Source organism: Lutjanus erythropterus, chromosome 9, assembly GCF_056507025.1.
Source record: "Lutjanus erythropterus isolate fLutEry1 chromosome 9, fLutEry1.hap2, whole genome shotgun sequence".
NCBI classification, from domain to species: Eukaryota; Metazoa; Chordata; class Actinopteri; order Lutjaniformes; family Lutjanidae; genus Lutjanus; species Lutjanus erythropterus.
In genome coordinates this window covers 37,450,288-37,471,445 of record NC_139325.1, presented here as the reverse complement: position 1 = coordinate 37,471,445, position 21,158 = coordinate 37,450,288, and the positions used below count along the sequence as shown (strand labels likewise).

The 21,158-nt window shown below is 37.1% G+C and overlaps 2 protein-coding genes across 2 annotated transcripts; both read right to left on the bottom strand.

Moving 5' to 3' along the window:
• Nucleotides 1-3,795: 3,795 nt before the first annotated feature.
• LOC146322110 (uncharacterized) lies at nucleotides 3,796-8,527 on the bottom strand. Its single transcript, XM_084727509.1, has 5 exons — nucleotides 7,703-8,527; nucleotides 6,616-6,735; nucleotides 4,444-4,872; nucleotides 4,183-4,346; nucleotides 3,796-4,036 (listed from the first exon to the last, which is right to left on the bottom strand). Exons 1-5 carry the CDS (start codon nucleotides 7,815-7,817, stop codon nucleotides 3,920-3,922), a joined length of 945 nt encoding a protein of 314 aa, XP_084583635.1. The 5' UTR covers nucleotides 7,818-8,527; the 3' UTR covers nucleotides 3,796-3,919.
• A 5,500-nt stretch (nucleotides 8,528-14,027) lies between these two features.
• On the bottom strand, nucleotides 14,028-18,536 carry LOC146322109 (uncharacterized). Its single transcript, XM_084725770.1, has 7 exons — nucleotides 18,277-18,536; nucleotides 16,611-16,673; nucleotides 16,223-16,348; nucleotides 15,068-15,430; nucleotides 14,809-14,972; nucleotides 14,550-14,662; nucleotides 14,028-14,473 (listed from the first exon to the last, which is right to left on the bottom strand). Exons 1-7 carry the CDS (start codon nucleotides 18,341-18,343, stop codon nucleotides 14,347-14,349), a joined length of 1,023 nt encoding a protein of 340 aa, XP_084581896.1. The 5' UTR covers nucleotides 18,344-18,536; the 3' UTR covers nucleotides 14,028-14,346.
• Between the last annotated feature and the right edge of the window lie 2,622 nt (nucleotides 18,537-21,158).

Sequence of the window (21,158 nt, the reverse complement as noted above, 5' to 3'; positions counted from 1 at the left end):
CCGTCTCTTTACTGTACTTCTGCTCTGAGTTTGTGACAGTGTTGGTTTCCAAATTAATAGCTAATCCTGTGTTGCTGTGAAGGGAAGTCGTGTGGTTTAACATCAGAAATTTACAGATTCTCACGGCCTGACGTACATGTTAATACATGTCTGAGTAATACAGTTATTTCCACCACTTTGTATTTAGTTTGTCTCCACCCAGCTTGAACACCTTTACATGAGGTGAAGCCAGTGGCAGTGTAAGGATTCTAGTACAATAGTGTCAAACTGTGGAGGTCTAATTGATCTCCTCTGTGTGTGAGTTCTGTAATTTGTTCTCTCTGTGCATGAACTTTTATATAGACGTCGTAAGGATGCTGATTGATATTATAAAGAAATGTATGAACTGTCATAACTGTTCATAAACTGCTAAGCTGCTGCAGGATCTTCAGCCTCTTTTTGTGTAAAGGTTGTCTGGCATTTGTGTTCTAGTTTTGTTATCGAAGCTTCAACCTACAGCTTCATTCAGTGAGTCTGCAGACAGTGAAATGGTTGTTTGGTCTGTTGATTTGTATTGTTTAGTGTTAATCTTTTTATACCGCAGCACAACTGAAAATACTCAACCCAGCTCAACTCAGCTTTATTTATATAACGTGAAAAGATTTTTCCCAGTTTTGGTGCAGCAACAGAGAAAGCCCTGTCCACATAACAGTGATGACAGTATGAGAGGGAACAAGACTGTTTAATGCTTTGTGAATAAATAATATGAATTTGAAGTGAATCCTGTAGCTGACAGGCAGCCACTCTCCCTTTTTTGATCTCTGAAAAAACTGAGCTCTCCAAAAACACAGACAAAAAGTATTAAAAGTTTTTCTGATGTTCCTCCACTAGAGGGACCGTGTGCACCACCAGTGGTACACTGACCGCAGTTTGAGAAACTACGGTTTAGTGTGATTAATAAATATGAGTATGACAGCACAAGAACAGGTGCACATAAGATAATTTAATGAATAAATTAATTACAGGATATAAAATACATATTTCTGATATGTGATGTGGTGTTGGAGTGCATGGATTCATTGGTTTAATGCTTCATTAATTATGAAATGAAACATTTGTTTTCACTCATACAGTTGTGTTTTTCTTTGTTCTGCTCCAACAGTACTTCACATATCAGAAAGATCAAATCATGTGTGACAAACAGTTCCGATAAAATATGTCACAATCAACCATCTTGCTCTTATCACGTCGACATTTCAAAATTTTCTTCCTGTTCTTTTCTTGACAAAGCAAAAAGATAAAGATTCTACAAAGATAAACATGAAATTCCTCTTTATAAAACAAATACTTCTGTAATAAGTGAGTCATCATATGTTTTAACGATCTATGAGCTTCAAATTTTAATTCACTTTTATTCATTTGTCACCAGATAATAACAGAAGTTATCTCGGGGCATTTTTCATTTAGAAAGCCTTTACTCTTCCTCCATTTTTTCTAAAGAATACAAACAAACCTTTATATGTTTAAACTGAAAGTTGTTTATATTTGAAATTTTATATTTGATACATATATAAAAAAGTTTTTAGTTCTGCTTTGAAGTTGTGATAGTTTTTGTTTGGTTAGTGAATAATGCCAAGTTTTGCTTATAGGAGGTCTCCTCATTCAAGGTTTTAAGCATCTGCAGCACCTTAGCAAGCTGCTGTATTTCCCCTTTAGCCAACCACTTTTCAACAGTGAGTCAGAGGAAGTTTCCTCCTCTGTTTTCTCACAGAAAAAATAAATTAGGACTCATTATTCCCAGTGTGCTGAGCAGAATGGAAATGCTTAAGATGGATTTTTACACAAAAATATATAGTAGACAAGTGCCTCCAGTGGTTTTCTGGTCACCCTGAACAAATGTTATAGAAAACCTTTTGCAGGTCAGTAGGACGTCTTAAAGGAAAGCCTCACAGTGCAAAGTCTTATTAGTGTTAGGAGGGTATCTTGTGCTGGTGTCTGCTCTTTACTGAACTTCTGCTTTGAGGTTTTTGACAGTGTTGTTTTATTTTTTTAAGTTATCAGCTAATCCTGTGTCTAGTGGTTCAGCTTCAGAAATTTACAGATCCTCATGACCTGACATACATGATAATACACACATCTGAATAATACAAAGTCACTTATACCAGCTTGAACACCTTCACATGAGGTGAAGCCAGTGGCAGTGTAAGGTTTCCTGTGGAGGCCTCGTTGATCTCCATTGTGTGACCTGCATGTCTCTCTTTGTTTGTACCAGAGTTTGGGGTCTTTTTGTAAATATCTTAAAGATGCTCATTGGTTATAAACAAATGTATGAAGTGTCAAAACTGTACATCAGCTGTAGCTTCTGATGCCTTGTGGTGTTTTGTTCTAAAGATGTGTGTGTTTGTCATACAGGCAGTGAAATGATTGTTTGGTCTGTTGATTATATCGTTTAGTGTAATTAATAAAGATGAGGATGGAACCACAACAACAGGTGGACATAATAATCTAATGAGCAAATAACCAAGAAATACAGGATATAAAATCTATCTGTCTGACATATAGTGTGGTGTTGTAGCGCATTCAATAATTCATTATTTATGAAATGAAGCATTTGTCTTATAGACATACAGACCATATCTTATATTTGTCTCACACGTGTGTGTTCCTGTACGTTGTGCTCCAACACTACTTCTCATATCATAAGGATCAAATCATGTATCATAAATGTAAGCTATGATAATGCATGTAACAATGAACAGTCTCTCTCTTATCACACTGACATTTCGAAACTTGTTTTCAGCTCAAAGAAAAAAAAAGAGATAAAGATTCACACAAAACATGAATATAAAAATTCTCTCTAAACCACACAATATGCCACTTCCTTACTCTGATGTGCTACGATGCAAATGCTGAGTTTATCTGTGTGTATAAACGTTATGTGAGTGAAAACAGTTAAATTTGATTTATATAGTGCCAGTTAACATGTTATCTATCTTATCTGTGTCCTCATTAAAATAATTTACACCAAGACACTCTGATACCAGATCTGACTCTGACAACATCCTGAATAATGTTGTTGTTTCTCACTTGTTCAAAACTTGATGATATTTTTTAATGAGCAACATGTGAGAAAAAGACAATAACAAGAATGTTTGTCAATAGTTTTATTAAATATAATAAACTAAAACAGGAATCTGTTTAACACTGATAACAATTAAGTGTCACCTCTGCATTATTAAGATTCTTTTCATCACAAAACATTCACTAAAGAAAACAGCTCTGGGATCATTCTGTTGAGAACAAGTGATGCAGCGCCCCCTGCTGGACAATCAGCTTTAAACGTTACATGACATAAAGAAACTTTGAGCCTTTATGTTGGTCCCTGTCATCAATCTGCTGATATACAAAGCAGAAGAAATGACATCTTATATTATTAATAATTAACAGTTTAATGCCCCTTTAGACCAGTCACTGTGTATTCCTAAATGCTGGCAGCATCTTGCACAAAGCACAAAAAGCACATAACAAACAGCTTTGAAAAATACTTCCCTTTGAATAAATGTGTTTCTTTTGTCTATAAAAAACATAAAATCCCTTTATGTTATTATTTCTGAAAAACAAAAAAAAAAGAAAATTGTGAAGTAGAAATGTTGATAGGTTTATATATTTAAGCCTCTTGGTATTATTTTACATGTAATTAATCTGTGTATCCAATAACTTTCTCAAGTTTGACTGCAGAGTTTAAACAGATACAGCCTTCTTTCCACAGATCCACATGTTTTTGGCAGTACAGTTCACTGATTTCCATCCTTGGTTCTGGACAGAAATTGCACAGTGACCGTCAGTAGGAACATCTTCCATCCAGGAGCTGAGAGAAGAACATGATGTTCAGATCAAAGCTGATAGATTTTATGAATCTAAATCTTTAGAAATGTGTCTCTTACGTTTCAGTCAGATCACTTCCATCCACCCACGTCCATTTCCTGTCTTCAGCTTTCAGTCCAATCCAGTATCCGTTGGTTCCTGAACTCCTCCAACTGTTAGCACTGATGTAGTTCTGACAACAGAGAGACATTTTTCATATATTTAAACAGTAAACTTAAATAAAGACATTGTGTCCTACAGACTCAGAATGTGTTCAGACTAATAGAAAGCAGTTATTTTTTATTTCACTGACTGAAGAATTCCCAGTTTTTAAATTACCTTCTCCTTTGGATCAACTATAACAGCCAAATCTGAAATCTTTCCTCTGCAGTCTTCTCGAGCTTCATCCCACGTTTTCAAATCAGCAGACTCAGCGTTATTAATCGCAAAGCAGCTGGACTCAGAGTGTGACCAGTGTTTCTGACAAGGTTCACACTGTCTTTCTGAAACAACAGAGACCAACCAATAAACAGTGTTACTACATTGTGATATTATTGATTTTGGTTAATTCTGAAATTAATCCTTTGATTCTGAACATACTGTCATTTTCTTTGCGGCAGTAAGCATCAATGCTCCACTGAGCTCGACTGACGTTGAGCTCATTTGACTTGGTCTCCACGTCTTGTATTTTTTCTGTTAAGTTGTTCTTCTGTCTCTCCAGGTCCTGGTTTCGTGTCTCCAGGTCCTTGTTTCGTGTCTCAAACTGCTGGTTTTGTGTTGTCAGGTTCTGGTTTTGTGTTTGCAGGTTCTTGTTTTCTTCAGTCACATTTGCAATCTTGTTTTCTAGGACACGATAGTCCTGAGTCAGGTTGCCGACCTGAACTGTCAGATTGGTTTTATCCTGCCTCAGTTTTTCATTTTCTAAGCGGAGTTTGTGGTTGCGGTTTGTTAGGTTGTGATTGGCAGCCAGTAGAGACGTTATGTTTTCTTTTAATTGCTTCTGCTCGCTGTCGTGGCTGAATGTAGTAACTGCAAAACAAAAATGAACTTCTTAATAGACAGAAATATGTTATATATGTTTTGTCTTGTGCATTTTATTTATTTATTTTTTTCCCACTTTCGGAGGTTAATTCCTGTCTGTTCTATTTTCAAGACTTACAGTCTTTTGGAAGTTATGTTTTCATTGTGTTTCTTAAAGCTACAGTTGGTAACTTCTATAAAAATTGCTGTTTGTCTCTTTGCTGAAACTGTCACTAAGATATGTGTTCTGCCATCTCTTGCTGCCATCATTACTGAGGTGGCATGTTGTAGTCTGCCACTCTCAGTCTCTGCTGGTTGTGTTAAATAGAAAAATCAAGATTTGCGAGTCACTCGTGAGATTTTCTCGGGAGATATTTCGTTGGTTGGAGGTTCCCTTTCAGACACTGTGTCTGCTGCTGACAGCAACTGCATGAATTATTGGACTGACGATGTCAGACAGCGGCCCTTAGTAATTAATGACGGTTCCTTTTTTGATGGCGATATTAACATTCTCTAAATTTTACATAGTTGTTAGACTTTGGTTTTGACAATAGCCAGAAATATAGGATGGAATTAAAAAACTTACCACCTCCCACATTTAAGTGATGAAGCACTGTGTAATATATTTAAAAAGAAATATGAAATTTAGAAGACAACTAAACAGCTGCTGCATTAGTGAATTCTTGCAAATACGATTAGGAGCACTATGAGGAACCAGAGGACACTGATCTTTTTCTACATACTATCTTTCTCACTGAGAACAACCAGGTATATCTGCCAACCCTCCTGATTTTACCCAGGAGACTCCCAATTTCCTCCTGGGATCACAGTTCTTTTGCATTTCCTCCGATTTCTGACACATTTCCAAACCTTTTTTCTCCCTGTTTATACACTCAAACAACAATTTTCTTGTGAGGGCAAAAAATAAATAAATGAAAGAAAATTGTTCAGTATTAGTTTGTGTCAGAGATTTCTGGAAGTTCACACTAGAGTGAAGAATTATTCTGTATTCTCTCCTGAGAATTTAAAGTATTGAATACAAAAATGCTATTGCAGTGTACTTATTATTTTGTAATTTTCATTCTTAAAAACGGCACCAGAATGCAGGGAACAACGTCTTTTTTTGGTATTGAAATCCTATTTGGTATGTCTCAAGGTCAGCAGAGACAGATTCAGCAAATATGAAAAGAATATGTTTTTTATAGAAGTTACCAGCTGTAGCTGTAAATAAATGAGATCAACAACTTTTATGAAAAGACGAAAACAAATAAGTACTAATCACTCTCAGTATTTTCTAACTTCCCCTGAAGCCCTGAGCCCCAAGTCTGTTGGTTCTTACTAAAGAAAATATGTGACATTAGTAAACAGCTGGGAATTGTAGTTTTTAGTAAACATCACTTGAAAAGGAGTGAATAGCCACACATCTATAAAACAACTGTGCACAAATTATGATCATAACAATAACACACAAAGACTCTGCACTGTGCATTACACTGGTCTCCAGTGCAGAATAAATGATTGCACATTGTTGAAAATAAAAATCATGTGACCAAGAACCGCATTTGCTGTACTTTCTGTAATTTCGATTATTGTGTCTAGAAATGAACTTTCTGTTCATAACAGATTTAGAAAACAGTTTGGTGCAGTTTTTTATAGTAGGTAAAAATCAACTGCCAATATAGTTTAGCTCTTGACTGTGGCAATAAAAAGTGGTCTGAGTGAATATATGGACTTCCTGTTTTGTGTACTTACAGTAGACACAGACTGCTATGACACCCAACAGCAAAGTGACACAAAGAATCCCCAAAAAACAAGCCAACTGCAGATTGTGACGATGTTCCTTGTTTGCCTTCTTGTTTGGCAAGATTGCTGCTGAAATTAAACCACAGATATAAATATAATACATCAACATTTGAGTTAACCAAATTAAGAAGGCATCCTTCAAACATCCAGTCTGTTTAATACAAAAATCTGTCATTGTTACTGTCTCTGCTTGACTGCTCAACAAGGAAACAGACAGAGACAGAGACAGTAGTGAGTAAAAGACAGGAAATGTATCTGCTTGATTTTACCGACTCAGACTACTAAAGCCTCACATTAGCTTCAGATAAACTTTACAATAGTTTTTTGCACACAATGAGGGCTGCAGATTTTGTCCTCCATCTTTCATGGGTCGCACATTAGAAATGGATCTCTTAATGGGGCAGTATACACATTGATTTATTAGGGCTGAGCAGTTTAATCAAAATATTAGCAAAACCACAATTTCAAAATCCAAATCACAGAAGCTGTAGATTTTTGCTAAAAGTAAAATGTGTCACAGCACTCACTCTCACTAAAATATTGACTCATATCACATTTGTAATATCTTAAAAGATTTTGCATGTTGTTCAGCCCCAATATTTATAAGAGCAGTTGACATGTTTTAAGATGAAAAAGGGAGAGAAATGCCTTTTGCTGTTGTTTTAAAAGCTGTAGTAACATTTTAAGAAGTAACAGAAGTATTGGTGGTAGTAACAGTAGTATTTTTGTTGTAGTAGTAGTAGTAGTAGTAGTAGCCGTTACATTTGTTGCCTAAGTTCCCTAATGTGAGTTAAACTCCAAAAACACTAGTGTATATCCTGCACTCCCTGTAGTATGATGTGATATCATGCCCTGAGTACAGGCTGAGTACTGCTCCTAATGATTTATAAACCATTTCACTTTAGTGATATAGCTTAAAGAAGAAGTTGTAGTTGTAGCAGCACTAGTAGTGGTACTAGAAATGTTCCCACTTTCAGTAATACCTGAATGTTGTGTATATGTTTTTTTTTTTTTTTTTTTTTTTTCCACAACTTACCATATGTGTCACCAGTTTGTCCGGGTGTTTCACCTTGCACCTTCACTTCAGCATACACAGTTTCCTCTTCCTTTTTATCTAAAAAGTGGAGACATAATCTCTCGGTTAATGACATTTAGAGTAGAGTTTGCGTATTACCAACACCTCATGTCACTCTCCTTTTCCAAACAGGTAGAAGAAACTACGATGGTCACGAAACATGCGCAAAATGCAAAAGGCCAAATCTGGAGACTTTTATTTTGCTGGTGTTGGGTTACCGTCGAAACATGGTGGAACGACGGCAGATTCCATGGAAGAGGACCTGCTTCCTCTGTAGATGTAAACTGCTCATTCTAAGGTAACAAAAACGATGATTTCTTATTTTCAGCTGATTGTACACTCATAAAAACATGTTGATATTTTACCATTTCTGCCAATAAATTCCTGTAAATCTTACACACTGAACATTTAAAGGATTATTCCATTATTTCAAATCAGTGAATTATTCCTGCCTGATTCTTTAAAGCCTCACAGGTTATCAAAACTATCAGCTATAACCAAAGATAATGAAATTCTGTCACAGTTAACAGACCATATAAAAGGGGAAATTCTGCCTTTATTGGGAAACACCACAAGAAACTATTTCAGTTTCCTGACCGGTATCTGGTAGCTGTGGTCTGGGTGGAATCTCCATTGGGGGTTACAAAAATGGGTAATACCAAACAAGTTCATGTTTTAGAGCAGCAGATAATTTGATGTATAACTTCAGCCCTCATAGAAAGTAATATTAGAGTTAACATTTGAGAGTAGAATCATTACATAATCTTTTTACCTTTTTAAACATATAATCTGAGTTTAAGAAATAATAACTGCAATTAAACATAAGTAAAATTGGTCATTCCAGTGGATTACAGTTTGTAAAAGGATTCAAAAAGGACATGAGCGCCCCTGAAAGCCTAGTTTGGGACATTCGGGGAGAGCTCTAAAACCTGGTGTTCCTGAAATAAATAGTAAAAATATGCCTGTGCATATTTATTTGTGCATTTATTTGCTCCTTATATCATAATTTCTGATTAAGAACATATATATTCACTAATTAACACAATGCTATGTGTGCTGTTTGTTACTGTCTGTGGTTCTGACATGGCATGATAGACAGACAGAACGTGTCATAAACTTTGGTTCCTGCTTGGTTTTTTGTGGTTGTAAATACAACTTTTGGCTCCCTGATTATAATAATCCACACATATAATAATCAAAAATTGGATCCATACCAATTACATAAGCTTTCCTGATGTAATGTATTTAAAAAACTAAACTTACCCTCATGCCAGATTTTTTTTTTATCTTTGAATACAACTGAAGCGTAGTTAATCTCGTCCTCCTCTGCCATGGCTGCAGTTCTGTTGAGTTCTCAGTGACTTGTAGACAGAATTGCCACTGTAATAAACCACTAAGCATCCTCATAAGAGAAGTGGTTGTTTCCTCTGTTGAGCTGAGTCTGACTCTTGGCCTTGAAATGAACAACTTCTGCTTTTTCTTGAGAAAATCATTTGCATGGGTGTGAAATTCAAACTGCACAGAGTGTGTTCTTATAGTATGGAAATATGAGCAAATAAAAATCATGGGGCGGCGTGGTATAGTCTGCTCCCCGTACGATGAGGCTGTGAGTCCTCTGCAGCAGCCGTGAGTTCGACTCCCACCTGTGGCCTGTTTTACAGCATGTTGGATGTTTGGTTTGTATAGTGCCAAGAAACACAATTCATGCTCTCTCCACAATAACCAAATTGACACTCACACAGGCGATGCTGTGTTTTAGACACTTGTTACACAAACACACTCACACATTCTCACACTTACTTTGAGTCTGCTCCACTATGAAATGTCTTTGTAGTCATTAGTGCTAATATTAATGTCATTTAAGGTCCCAATGTTCTATGTGTGTTTCACATTTAGGACTTTAAATCTGAACAAACCAAACCTGAACGAAGCAAAATAAACCTGAACTAAGCGTTTTTTGTGGATCTCTAGTCAGTGTTGATGGTAAATGTAGTTAATTGAAGCAATAAACTCAGCAGTTGATGCTATATTGTGCAAGATCAGTTGTTCTTCCGGCACCAGCAGCATTGGCACGATGACGCAGCTGGTGTTAAAGGGATAGTTCGCATTATTTCATGTGAGGTCAATGTATTGTCAGAAGTAGGGGCACCAGAACAGAAGCTAACAAAGGGTCAGCAACAAAAGGTATTTTAGCTACTTAAAAAGGTCCACCCAAAAATACCAATATGTGTGTAAGTGTATACTATATTTAGAATATTTTCATTGTTTTACCACATATCTTATTCCGATGGGAAAGTGGTGTTACAAGCCAAAAATCACTCTCGCAAACCAACCAGACTCCAAATACATATTTTTACCTTGCAGAACACAGGAGTTGCTCGTAACCCACTGCTTCGATTTTTTTAGTCAGTTTTTGATATTGTGTGACTTTGGTGAATCCGAACTAAACAGGCCTTCACATGATAAGAAATTTGTCCCAGATTCACCGTGAAATAAGGAGCAGAGAGGCAAAGCACAGCGCTACAACCACTACTTCCTGTCTGCCTGGAATACAAACAGCTGAGCTACCTTTAGCTCTGGATTTAACTGAGTTCATAAACTATATGGTTCACAAAGTCAGAGGCAGATCCGAGCCGCGTGTCACACCAAGGGTAGTGGTGCCGCTTAGTTGGGCACCTCCTCTCTCTCCTTAGGAAAACAATGGGACAGCTAGTGCAAAGCATTTTTACCACTGATCATGTGTTGGGGCCTTAACTGTTTAAAACACTTAAGTTACACAATAACACAAAGAAAACAACTGTTCGAGGCAACAGTAGACCAACAACTTCCATGTTCTGCAAGGTAACATGGCTGATTTCCCCATGAAGTTTGGTTGATTGGTTTGCAGAGAGCAAAATTTGGTTCATATAATGGCAGTTTCATGTCAGAAGTGGCTGACTGCTGTCAAAATATTCTAAATTTAGCACACACTTATGTGGTGAATTTCCCCCTTAATGAACTCTTTCATTATGATTAAATGTCCCAAACATGCAGGATGAATTTCCAGCTTGAATGTAAAGCTACTAGAACATGAATTTAAATTTTTTTGGTCACCCTGCCTGTCCTGATTTCTGCTTTGTTATTTGTATGCAACTGCATCTGAGTTGTAGGTATTTTAAGGTCAGATGCTTTCAAAGAGGAAGTAAAATATACAAACTCACTTTCCTGAACTTGGTAGTTTCTTTTGTATTACCTCTCCTGCTTTTATACCTGAACTATTAAGCTACTAAAGAGCTTATATAATAAACTCCGAAAATGTGACATATGCTGACAATATTTCATTTTCAGTTTGGTTAGATTAACAGCACAGCAGACACTACTTTGTAGATGAACTGTAGTATTACACAGCTGGGGATAATGAGATCTATTTGCTGCTGGTTACAGTTCAACTAGTGAACATTGTTCTGCTCTGGTTGTGTGTTTCAGAAAGCTCCTGCCAATATTTTTATACTCAAAGTACATGCAAGTTGTTTTTGAACTTTTATACATGGTATTAAGAGTTAAACTGTTAAAACTGGTTTTCATCATTACTGTGTTCAGGATTTTTTGGGCAGATCTGAAATCGTTGCTCAATGACGAACTGAACCCATATGTCCCCTAATGCTATAGAAACTTTAGCTCATTAGCATTAGCAATGCAAGTGATAAGGGGACCGGTTGTTTTAAACATAACTTTATTGACTCTGTCAGTCCAGTTACTACTCACTACAGTTACAACAACCCAACGTCTCTGTCCTCTGGCTCTGAGTTGGATTCTGAGTAACATGTTCATGTGTACAAATGAAGCTTCAAGAGCATCCAGTATTCATGTCACAATGGTATTTGAGATGGACACATTAAATTACTGAAATTATTTTAAAATTAATATTTTGTGTCAAATAATCAATTCTTTCTAGTACATAATCATGTAATAAATCATGAAACAAATCCCAACAGAATGATGCAGGACCCTGATGCAACCTGCTTGCTGTACATTATCCCGCTTATGGCTTTATTTCACGATAGTGACCTGCTCAGTTTACTTTTTCCTGCTTGTTAAATGGTGACGTCCTTCAGTGTCCTTCACAGTGATGATCTGTAGGGGGAAAAAAAGCAGAACCTCACGACAGCTCTCATATAGTTAGTGTCATACCGCTTCGTCAGAGGTAGAGGAAGGTTTAAAATGTTTTACTTAAAAGGCTCAATCACAGAACAACAGCTCTTTCTCAAAGGCAGCTTAGTAAATATTTGTTATCATGACAGATTTTATGGGCTTCAGATCAGTCTGGTCACAATTTTTAGGCTTCCTTGAAACTAATACACAAAATGTTTTACTGACAGAATATATGCATAAACACAATGTCACAGCACTGTTAATTATACTATTTACACTGCTATAAGTTATGATACTTTTGTAGCTTTAATTGCAGTTGAGAAGCCCACTAGATGGAGACGTCCCTGGAATCACCAATTCTTAAACTGCAAGGCTTAAAAAAATATATGAGACTTAAAATGTCTGTGTGTAAATTGTTTTCCTTTAGATACTGCATGTTGAGCCCAGTATGATGAGGCATGTTGATAAGGTTAAATGGAATTATTAGGAGTTCACACTTTGCATTATTTGGTTTAATCATTAACTAACATTACTAAATGCAGTTTCCAAACATGCAGTGGAGCACTGGTGAGAATATCTGACATTAATTCAGAGGAATTGTCTGTGTGTGATTTGGCAGACAGCTCTTGATCTTCACAACCGAAATGTAGATGAACAGTCACTATCAGCCTCTTCTTCAACGTATAACAACTCAAGTGACTTTTGTGTACATAAATACCCTGCAGTTACAGGAAAATGTTTGCTTCCTGTTTAACACTAACAAAGCAGTTCTGTGACGAGCATTGAACACCATATGATCATGAACTCATCTGAATACTGTCTTTCTTTACAGTCGTTTTTATTACATCTGAATAGAAGAGTACTTTGGTGATTTTCAGTGTGAATTTCAGTGTCAGATCACCCTGTGATAGGCTGTTGTTCTGTTTACTGTTGTGCTGTTTACTTTCAACAACTGGATGTTAAAAACTTAGATGTGTAATTGGAAAAAGAAACGAGATGAAGTGATCTCATCACATTATTTGTCAGGTTTCTGCACTGGCCTCCAGTGTGTCATATTACTAACATTTTAACTTTTCTTCATCATTGTTGAAGGTCTAAAGTTATTCTTACGTTCTGTAATTGTCAACTAAGATGTGTGTCATAGTCTACATCTGTGGCTCGGTGGTTTCTCCTCCAGGATTTTGCTGGAGGCTTTGCTTGAGTCTCTCTTATGTAACTGTGGAGGCCAAATCCTAAATAAGAAAAAAACTTAAACAGAATTTCATGCTTTTTGTCAAAATGTCTCTTATCGTGTTGAGTGAGAAAAAATACTTATACTTTATTCTCCATTAATTTGATCATTTGCAGTTTAGTGTTGTTCTACTGTACAGTGCTTCATGAGTATGTTAACTTTAAAAGTACTATTTTTTTGCTCCCTGATATTATAAAGAAATGTATGGACTGTCAAAACTTCCTAAACTGTAGCTGCTGCTGATGCAGGATCTTCAGTCTCATGTGGCGTCTAGGTTATAAAGACATGTATGTGCTTGATCACTTAAGAAAACTCTCATCCTTTTAGCTTTATTTAGTGAGGCTGCAGACAGGGAACTGTTTAGTGTTTCTTTTTCTGACAGAAAGATCTAATCATGTGTCACAAACGTAAGCTCTGATAAAATATACAACAATGATTGATATTTCAAAACTTTCTTTCAGTTCTTTTTGACAAAATAAGAAAAAGATACCACAAAGATAAGCATGAAATTCCTCTTTGTAAACACACAGTATCACACTTCCCTAATGATTAACTTAACTGGAGCTTTGGCGCAGATGCTGATGTTGCTCATGTGCGTAACTAATCTGTGAGCTTCAGATTGGAGGTGTTGTTCTTTCTCATTTGTTGAAAGCTTCCTAATATTTTCAATGAGCAGCATGTATGAGAAACAATAAGAAGAATGTTTGTCAACATTTTTTATTAAATATAATGAACTGAAACAGGAATCTGTTCAACACTAATAACAATCAGCTGTCACCTTTACATATTAATATTCTTTACATCACAATACATTTGCTAAAGAAAACAGCTGTGGGATTATTGTTGAGAACAAGTGGTGCAGCGACCCTTCTGGACAATCAGCAGCAACAATCTAAAATGTTACTTGACAATAAGACAATACAAAGTGTAGCCACAACATCCCAGAGAAAATAGAAAAAAAACTTTCTTCTTTTTACCTCCCTTTTCTCTTTTTTCTTTTTCAAAAAAGCACATCCAAAGTTATTAATGTTGTGGGTGTCATGAGTAGTCAGACTTCCAGTAACTTTTAATCCAATATGTATTTGCATTTACACATTACATGATTCTGTCTTTCGCTGACAAACACACAGAAAATGCTTAGAAATAGTAGAAATCTTGATAGCTTGATATTTATAAGCCTGTTATTATTTTACATGTAATTAATCTGTGTATCCAATAACTTTCTCAAGTTTGACTGCAGAGTTTAAACAGATACAGCCTTCTTTCCACAGATCCACATGTTTTTGGCAGTACAGTTCACTGATTTCCATCCTTGGTTCTGGACAGAAATTGCACAGTGACCGTCAGTAGGAGGATCTTCCAACCAGGAGCTGAGAGAAGAACATGATGTTCAGATCAAAGCTGATAGATTTTATGATTCTAAATCTTTAGAAATGTGTCTCTTACGTGTCAGTCAGATCACTTCCATCCACCCACTTCCATTTCCTGTCTTCAGCTTTCAGTCCAATCCAGTATCCGTCAGTTCCTGAACTCCTCCAACTGCTAGCACTGATGTAGTTCTGACAACAGAGAGACATTTTTCATATATTTAAACAGTAAACTTAAATAAAGACATTGTGTCCTACAGACTCAGAATGTGTTCAGACTTTTAGAAAGCAGCTATTTTTTATTTCATTCACTGAAGAATTCCCAGTTTTTAAATTACCTTCTCCTTTGGATCAACTATAACAGCCAAATCTGAAATCTTTCCTCTGCAGTCTTCTTGAGCTTCATCCCAGGTTTTCCAATCAGCAGACTCAGCGTCATTAATCGCAAAGCAGCTGGACTCATAGTGTGACCAGCCTTTCTGACAAGGTTCACACTGTCTTTCTGAAACAACAGAGACCAACCAATAAACAGTGTTACTGCATTGTGATATTATTGATATGTTATTTTTGGAATTAATCCTTTGATTCTGAACATACTGTCATTTTCTTTGCGGCAGTAGGCATCGATGCTCCACTGAGCTCGACTGACGTTGAGCTCATTCTGCTTGGTCTCCATGTCTTGTATTTTCTCTGTTAAGTTGTTCTTCTGTGTCTCCAGCTCCTGGTTTCGTGTTTGCAGGTTCTTGTTGTCTTCAATCACGTTTGCGATCTTGCTTTCTAGGACACGATAGTCCTGGGTCAGGTTGCCGAACTGAACTGTCAGATTGCTGCGATCCCTCCTCAGTTTTTCATTTTCTGAGCGGAGTTTGTGGTTGAGGTTTGTCAGATTGTGATTGACAGCCAATAAAGTTTGGTTTTCTTTGAACTGGTTTTGCTCACTCTCATGACTTATTGTAGTAACTGCAACACAAAAATGAACTTCGTAAGATCTATTAGTAATGGAATTTTTGTCTTGTCCATTTTATTTTTGTCATTTTGTCGCATTTGAAAGGTAATTCTGTAGGCTCTCATTGTGTTTCTTAAAGCTGCAGTTGGTAACTTCTATAAAAAATGCAATTTGTCGTATTTACTGAAACTGTCACTAAATCCTGATAATAATACACGAGACACATATGGAAAATTCCGGTTCATCTGGCTCCCTAATAGCACTTGCAAGAATCCACTGTGCCAGCATCACACATAATACAACGATACAGAAAATCTAAGATTATGTCTTCATATGTCATTATCAGTGTATTGTCTTTATATTGTCCTTAGTGTGTGCAGGCTGTTAACACACCGCAGAGGAGAGACAGGAGTAACGTCTCTCACACTGAGCTGGAATAAAATGAGGGCACATAAATAATAAAAAAAAATTACACTTCTTTCAGAGGTGACGTTTTGGATCGGAAGCTGGCTCTGATTGGTTGTTTTCATTCAGGTGCAGTGGATTCTTGCAAACCTTAGAAACACTGGGAGTGGCCAGAGGAACCAGATTTTTTTTTCACATATCTGTCTCGGGGAGTACTGCCAGGAAGAACTTAGTTTATAGAAGGTACCAACTGTAGCTGTAAATTAAATGAGATCAACAACTTGAATGAAAAGACTAAAACAAATAATTTCTCTCTCAGTATTTTCTAACTGAGACCCAAGTGTTGGTTCCAACTTAAGAAAATATGTGACATCACCTTAAACAGCTGGGACAGTACTTACGGTAGACACAGGCTACTATGACGGCCAACAGCAAAATGACACAGAGAATCCCCAAACAACAAGCCAACTGCTGACAGGGGCGATTTTTGTTATTTTCCTTCTTGTCTGTCAAGATTCCTGCTGAAACTAAACAACAAATATAAATATAATACTGCTGCAGTCTGAGTTCATCAAATGAAAAGGGCATCCTTCAAACATACAATCTTTTCAGTACAAATGCTGAGTACAAGCTGAGTCGTACTCCTTATGATTTGTAAATTATTTCACTTTAAATGGTAGTAATAAATGTTAAAGAAGTGGTAGTAGTTCTAGCAGCATGAGGAATATTACTAGAAATTTTCCAAGTTTCAGTAATTCTGTAATGTTTTTTACATGTTTTGCAACTTACCATTTGTGTCACCAGTTTGTCGTACCTTCACATTGTCGTACACAGTTTCCTCTTCCTTCTTATCTAAAAAAGTTGAAAGACATTCTCATGGTTAATTACAGTTTAATGCTGAAATCACAAGAGGTTTTAAAGGACCAGTGTGTGGGATTTAGTGGCATCTAGCAGTGAGCTTCCATATTACCAACACCTCATGTCACTGTCCACTTCCAAATGTGTAGAGGAACTTAAACTGGTTGTGAAACTTGCACAAAAGGCCATATCTTGAGCTATTGTTTGGTTTGTGTGTGCTGGACTAATGTATAAACAAGGCGGAACAACACGGTGCACTCTGTGCAAGAGGACCGGCGTGAACTGTAGATAAAAATGTCTCATTCTAAGGCAACGAAAACACAACAATTTCTTATTTTCAAGTGATTATACATCTTTGAAAACATATTCATGAATATTATACTGTGTCAAATTAACAAAACATTCTTGCCTGATTCTTTAGAGCCTCAATGAAACTATCAGCTATTAAACCCAAGATAAGTGAAATTGCTTCCCAGTTAGTTGAATATAAAAGGGGAAATCCTACCTTTATGGGGAAACACTTTTCAAAAGACTAAATTAAATTAAATTAAACTCTGTCCTGACTGGTTTTGGGTAGCTGTGATCTGGGTTGAATCTTAAAAAGTAAAGGACAAACAAAGGACTCTTAGTTCCCATCCAGTGTGATGGGGAAAACACATGTTCAGGAGGAGAAGATTACAACAATTTGATATATAACCACAACCCTCGAACAATATTAGAGTTATCAAGTAGGAGTTAAATTCCAACATTCGTTCGTTGTCCATAACCGCTTATCCTTGACGGGTCGCGGTGGGCTGGAGCCTATCCCAGCTGACACTGAGCGAGCGTTCACCCTGGACAAGTCACCAGGTCATCGCCACGTTGAGACATAGAGACAGACAACCACTCACTCTCACATTCACACCTACAGACAGTTTAGAGTCACCAATTAACCTGTGATGCTGCATGTCGTTGGACTGTGGGAGGAAGCCAGAGAACCTGGAGAGAACCAAATCAGTTACTTAATACAGAGGATCGTTCTGATGGATTGAATTATGAGGGAGTTGAAGGGGTCTCGGCTCCTGTAAGAAGGATGTGAGCTCCCCTGAAAGTCTGTTTCGGGACGTTAGGGGAGAGCTCTAAAACCTGATGCTCCTCAAATAAGTAATTACAGTAAAATTACAAAAAAGATTCACATTTGCAAGTCGGTTTCTCACTGCAGAGAATCTTTCCTAACAGTTTCACCTAGATTTGAATTTTTTATGAGTTTTCACATTCTACTATAATAAACTTTGAGATTTTAAAAACACTAATGCAAATGAGCCGAGTTAATTCAACATCTGTCTGTGAATTGCTTCCCGCAGTTCTTCCACAAGGCCAGGCTGCTGATTCTCTCTCTGGATACACCTGCTGATTTTTGCCTACATGGTAAATAACAAATTTCTGCCCCCAGGACACTAAAAATTATTATTAATTCGATTTAATATTCTGGTCAGTAAAACTTTCAACTGCACTTATCATCCAGGATTCCTGAAGAAAATACCAGTGCAAGAAATCAAAACTTGCGTATGACGATGATCACACGTCTGATCCATGTACTGTAAAAAACTAAACTCACCTTCACGTGGGGAATTTTTCTTTGTTTTGAATACAACCGAAGCGTAGTTAACCTCCTCCTCTGCCATCTCCACAGTCGTTCTGTTGTGCTGTCTGTGACTGATAGACAGTGAAGTGCCACTTTAACCAAACCACCGAGTATCCTCATAGGAGAAGTGGTTGTTTCCTCTGTTCAGTCGAGTCTATCACTCACAGACTTGAAATGAACAACTTCTGCATTTGCTTAAGAAAGTCATTTGCATCCACAGCTGGCTGCATTTAAAATTCAAACCACATACAGTGGCTTCTTGTATTATGGAAAAGATAATCAAATAAAAGGCAATACTGAAAACGGTGTACATGCAGGAAGAGGCCTGCTAATATTTAACTTTAGGCCGTCGCCATACAAACCAAATCAACCCTCACACAGTGATTATATAGCGATATTCATGTGACAAGTTGCACCATACACTTTATACTTTCCCACGCATTTATATAAGCACTGATGAGAACATTTGTCTGCTTTGTACAGTTTCATATTCAGTAGATTTGGTCCCTGGTTCAGCTCGTCAAAGAGCCAAAGGCTGTATGAGTGCTTACAAAGCAAATTTTGTCTTTAATCTTCCTGTTATGAGATTTTAACTGTATATTTTCTTTGTCTTTTTTCCCTTGTCTGCACTTTGTCATATTGTCGTTTTCGAGACCAGGTATCTGCTGAGAATGGTCAATAAGACTTTTATAATTAGATATTAAACCAAAAATTGATAACAGCATTAACATAACGGAAGAAAAGCCACCATCCAGCCTGGTACAGGACAAGGTATCCTGTCAACTGCTGACCCCAGTCCTATTAATATGGATATTCATGGTCTCTAGATGATGATTCTTAATGATTTTTGTCACCGTGTTATTTTTCATCTATACCTCCATGTAGGTGCATTAGATGAAAGGCTTCTCTTTATGTGGATGTCTGTTGTTCATCCGGCACCAGCACTGTCACCTTGTTGTCAAATAGTAATTTCTGATGTGAAACCACTGTTATATCAGCTAAATCTCTCTCTCTGAAAACTAACCAAGCTCCATGGGTGAAATCACTGCTCTTTACATCACTTAGGGTGACTTAAGGTGTTTTATGGGTTAGTTTATATTCACCAAAATCACACTATAACACAAACAATCTAGCAGATCAAGTGATAGATGAGCAACTCCCTTGTTCTGTGAGGTAAAATGACTGTTTTAGTCAGTGGAGTTTGATCAGTTTGCAGAAAGCGATATTTGGTTTATATAAGAGCAGTTTTCTGTTGTCAGGGGATGTCTGACAGCAGGGTAAGGCTGTTTTAAGAAACTAAAATACCCTTTGTTGCTGACCACAGCAGAACATTACGTAGCTAGGATGGTGATACACTGCAGCATGGGAGTTGGAAGTTCACGTGCAATGCATCCTGGTACATGCAGGCACTACCAGCACGGCTCTGCGAGCAGGAGAGCTTAGCTTTTTTTGGTCAGTATAGCAGCACTGTGGGATTTATTGCTTCACTTAACTACATTACTTTACCATCAACATTGATTGGACATGCACACAAAAAGTTTTGAATATGAACTATTCTCAAAACTTACAGGTTGAATTTGCAGTTTGAATGCAAAGTCTCTAGTGCATAAATTCTGCCACACTTTGAGGAACAGTGAGTGACAACCCCCATCCCCTACACACACACACACACACACACACACACACACACACACACACACACACACACACACATACACACACACACACACACACACACAAACGGACATGATTTATTGTTAATGTCATTACTGTTATTGTTTTATTGTTGAATATGCTCCCGTTAGAGGCAGAGGAAGGCATAGTAAAGCAAAGTGAATGTGGGTTATTTTAACAGTTTTTTGGAGCTTCAGATCACTCTGGTTACAAACTTTAGAATTTTATACCTTTGTAGCTTTTATTACACGTTTCTTAATCTCCATGTTCATTTCAAAACAAGATTAGTGTCATGTTGTAATATTTGATAACAGCGGGCTGTTGCAGTGTTGAAAAAAGCCCACTAGATGGAGATGGAGAAGCCAAGGAAGCATTAATCTTCCCTGGAATCACAGAGTATCCATAGTAATACTGCAAGGTATCCATACTTATACTGCAAGGCCTGTAAAGATATGAGACTTAACATTTCTGTGTGGGAGTTAATTCCCTTCACTCTGCAGATACTGTAAACTGAGCCCAGTCTTCTGAGGTGTGAAGTTAAATGGAATTATTGTTAGTTTGCACTTTGCATTATTTGGTTTAATCATTTACTAACATTACTAAATGCTGTTTGGTTTCTTTCACATAAATACAGATAGATTCATCATACAGATAAATATTAATCTACCAATAAGAATTATAAAACGGGATGTAAAGTAATAAAAGTAAATAAAAATAGGTGCGTTGTCTGAAGCTACTCTTTGTGCATTGTGTCAAATGCTGTTTCACCATGAGCTGTGACTGCACGTTGTTAACAGTTTGCAGGTTTTTTTTTACAGTTATTACACAGTAGCAGACCGTTTTTTTTTTTTTAAGTTTTAGACAGGTTTTCCACAGTGGTTAACAGTTACTACACAGCTCTCGTGTGGTAAATATTGTCAGAGTTGTTAGTCATGTATCGAGGAGTGTTGTGATGGTGTTGGTGGGATGCTGATGGAGGGTTTAGTTCAGTTCAGGGATGACTCTGGGGTGAAAGCTGTTTTTGAGCTGGCAGTGCGGATCTTAAGCACCCCGTGTCACCTTCCAGAAGTGATGACATCAGTACAGGTCCCTGGTCTTAAACATCTTTGTCTTAGGCTTCATTTCCACAAACACTCCAGTGGTGAAAGAGTTAACCATGGAAATTACATCATTGCCTCTCT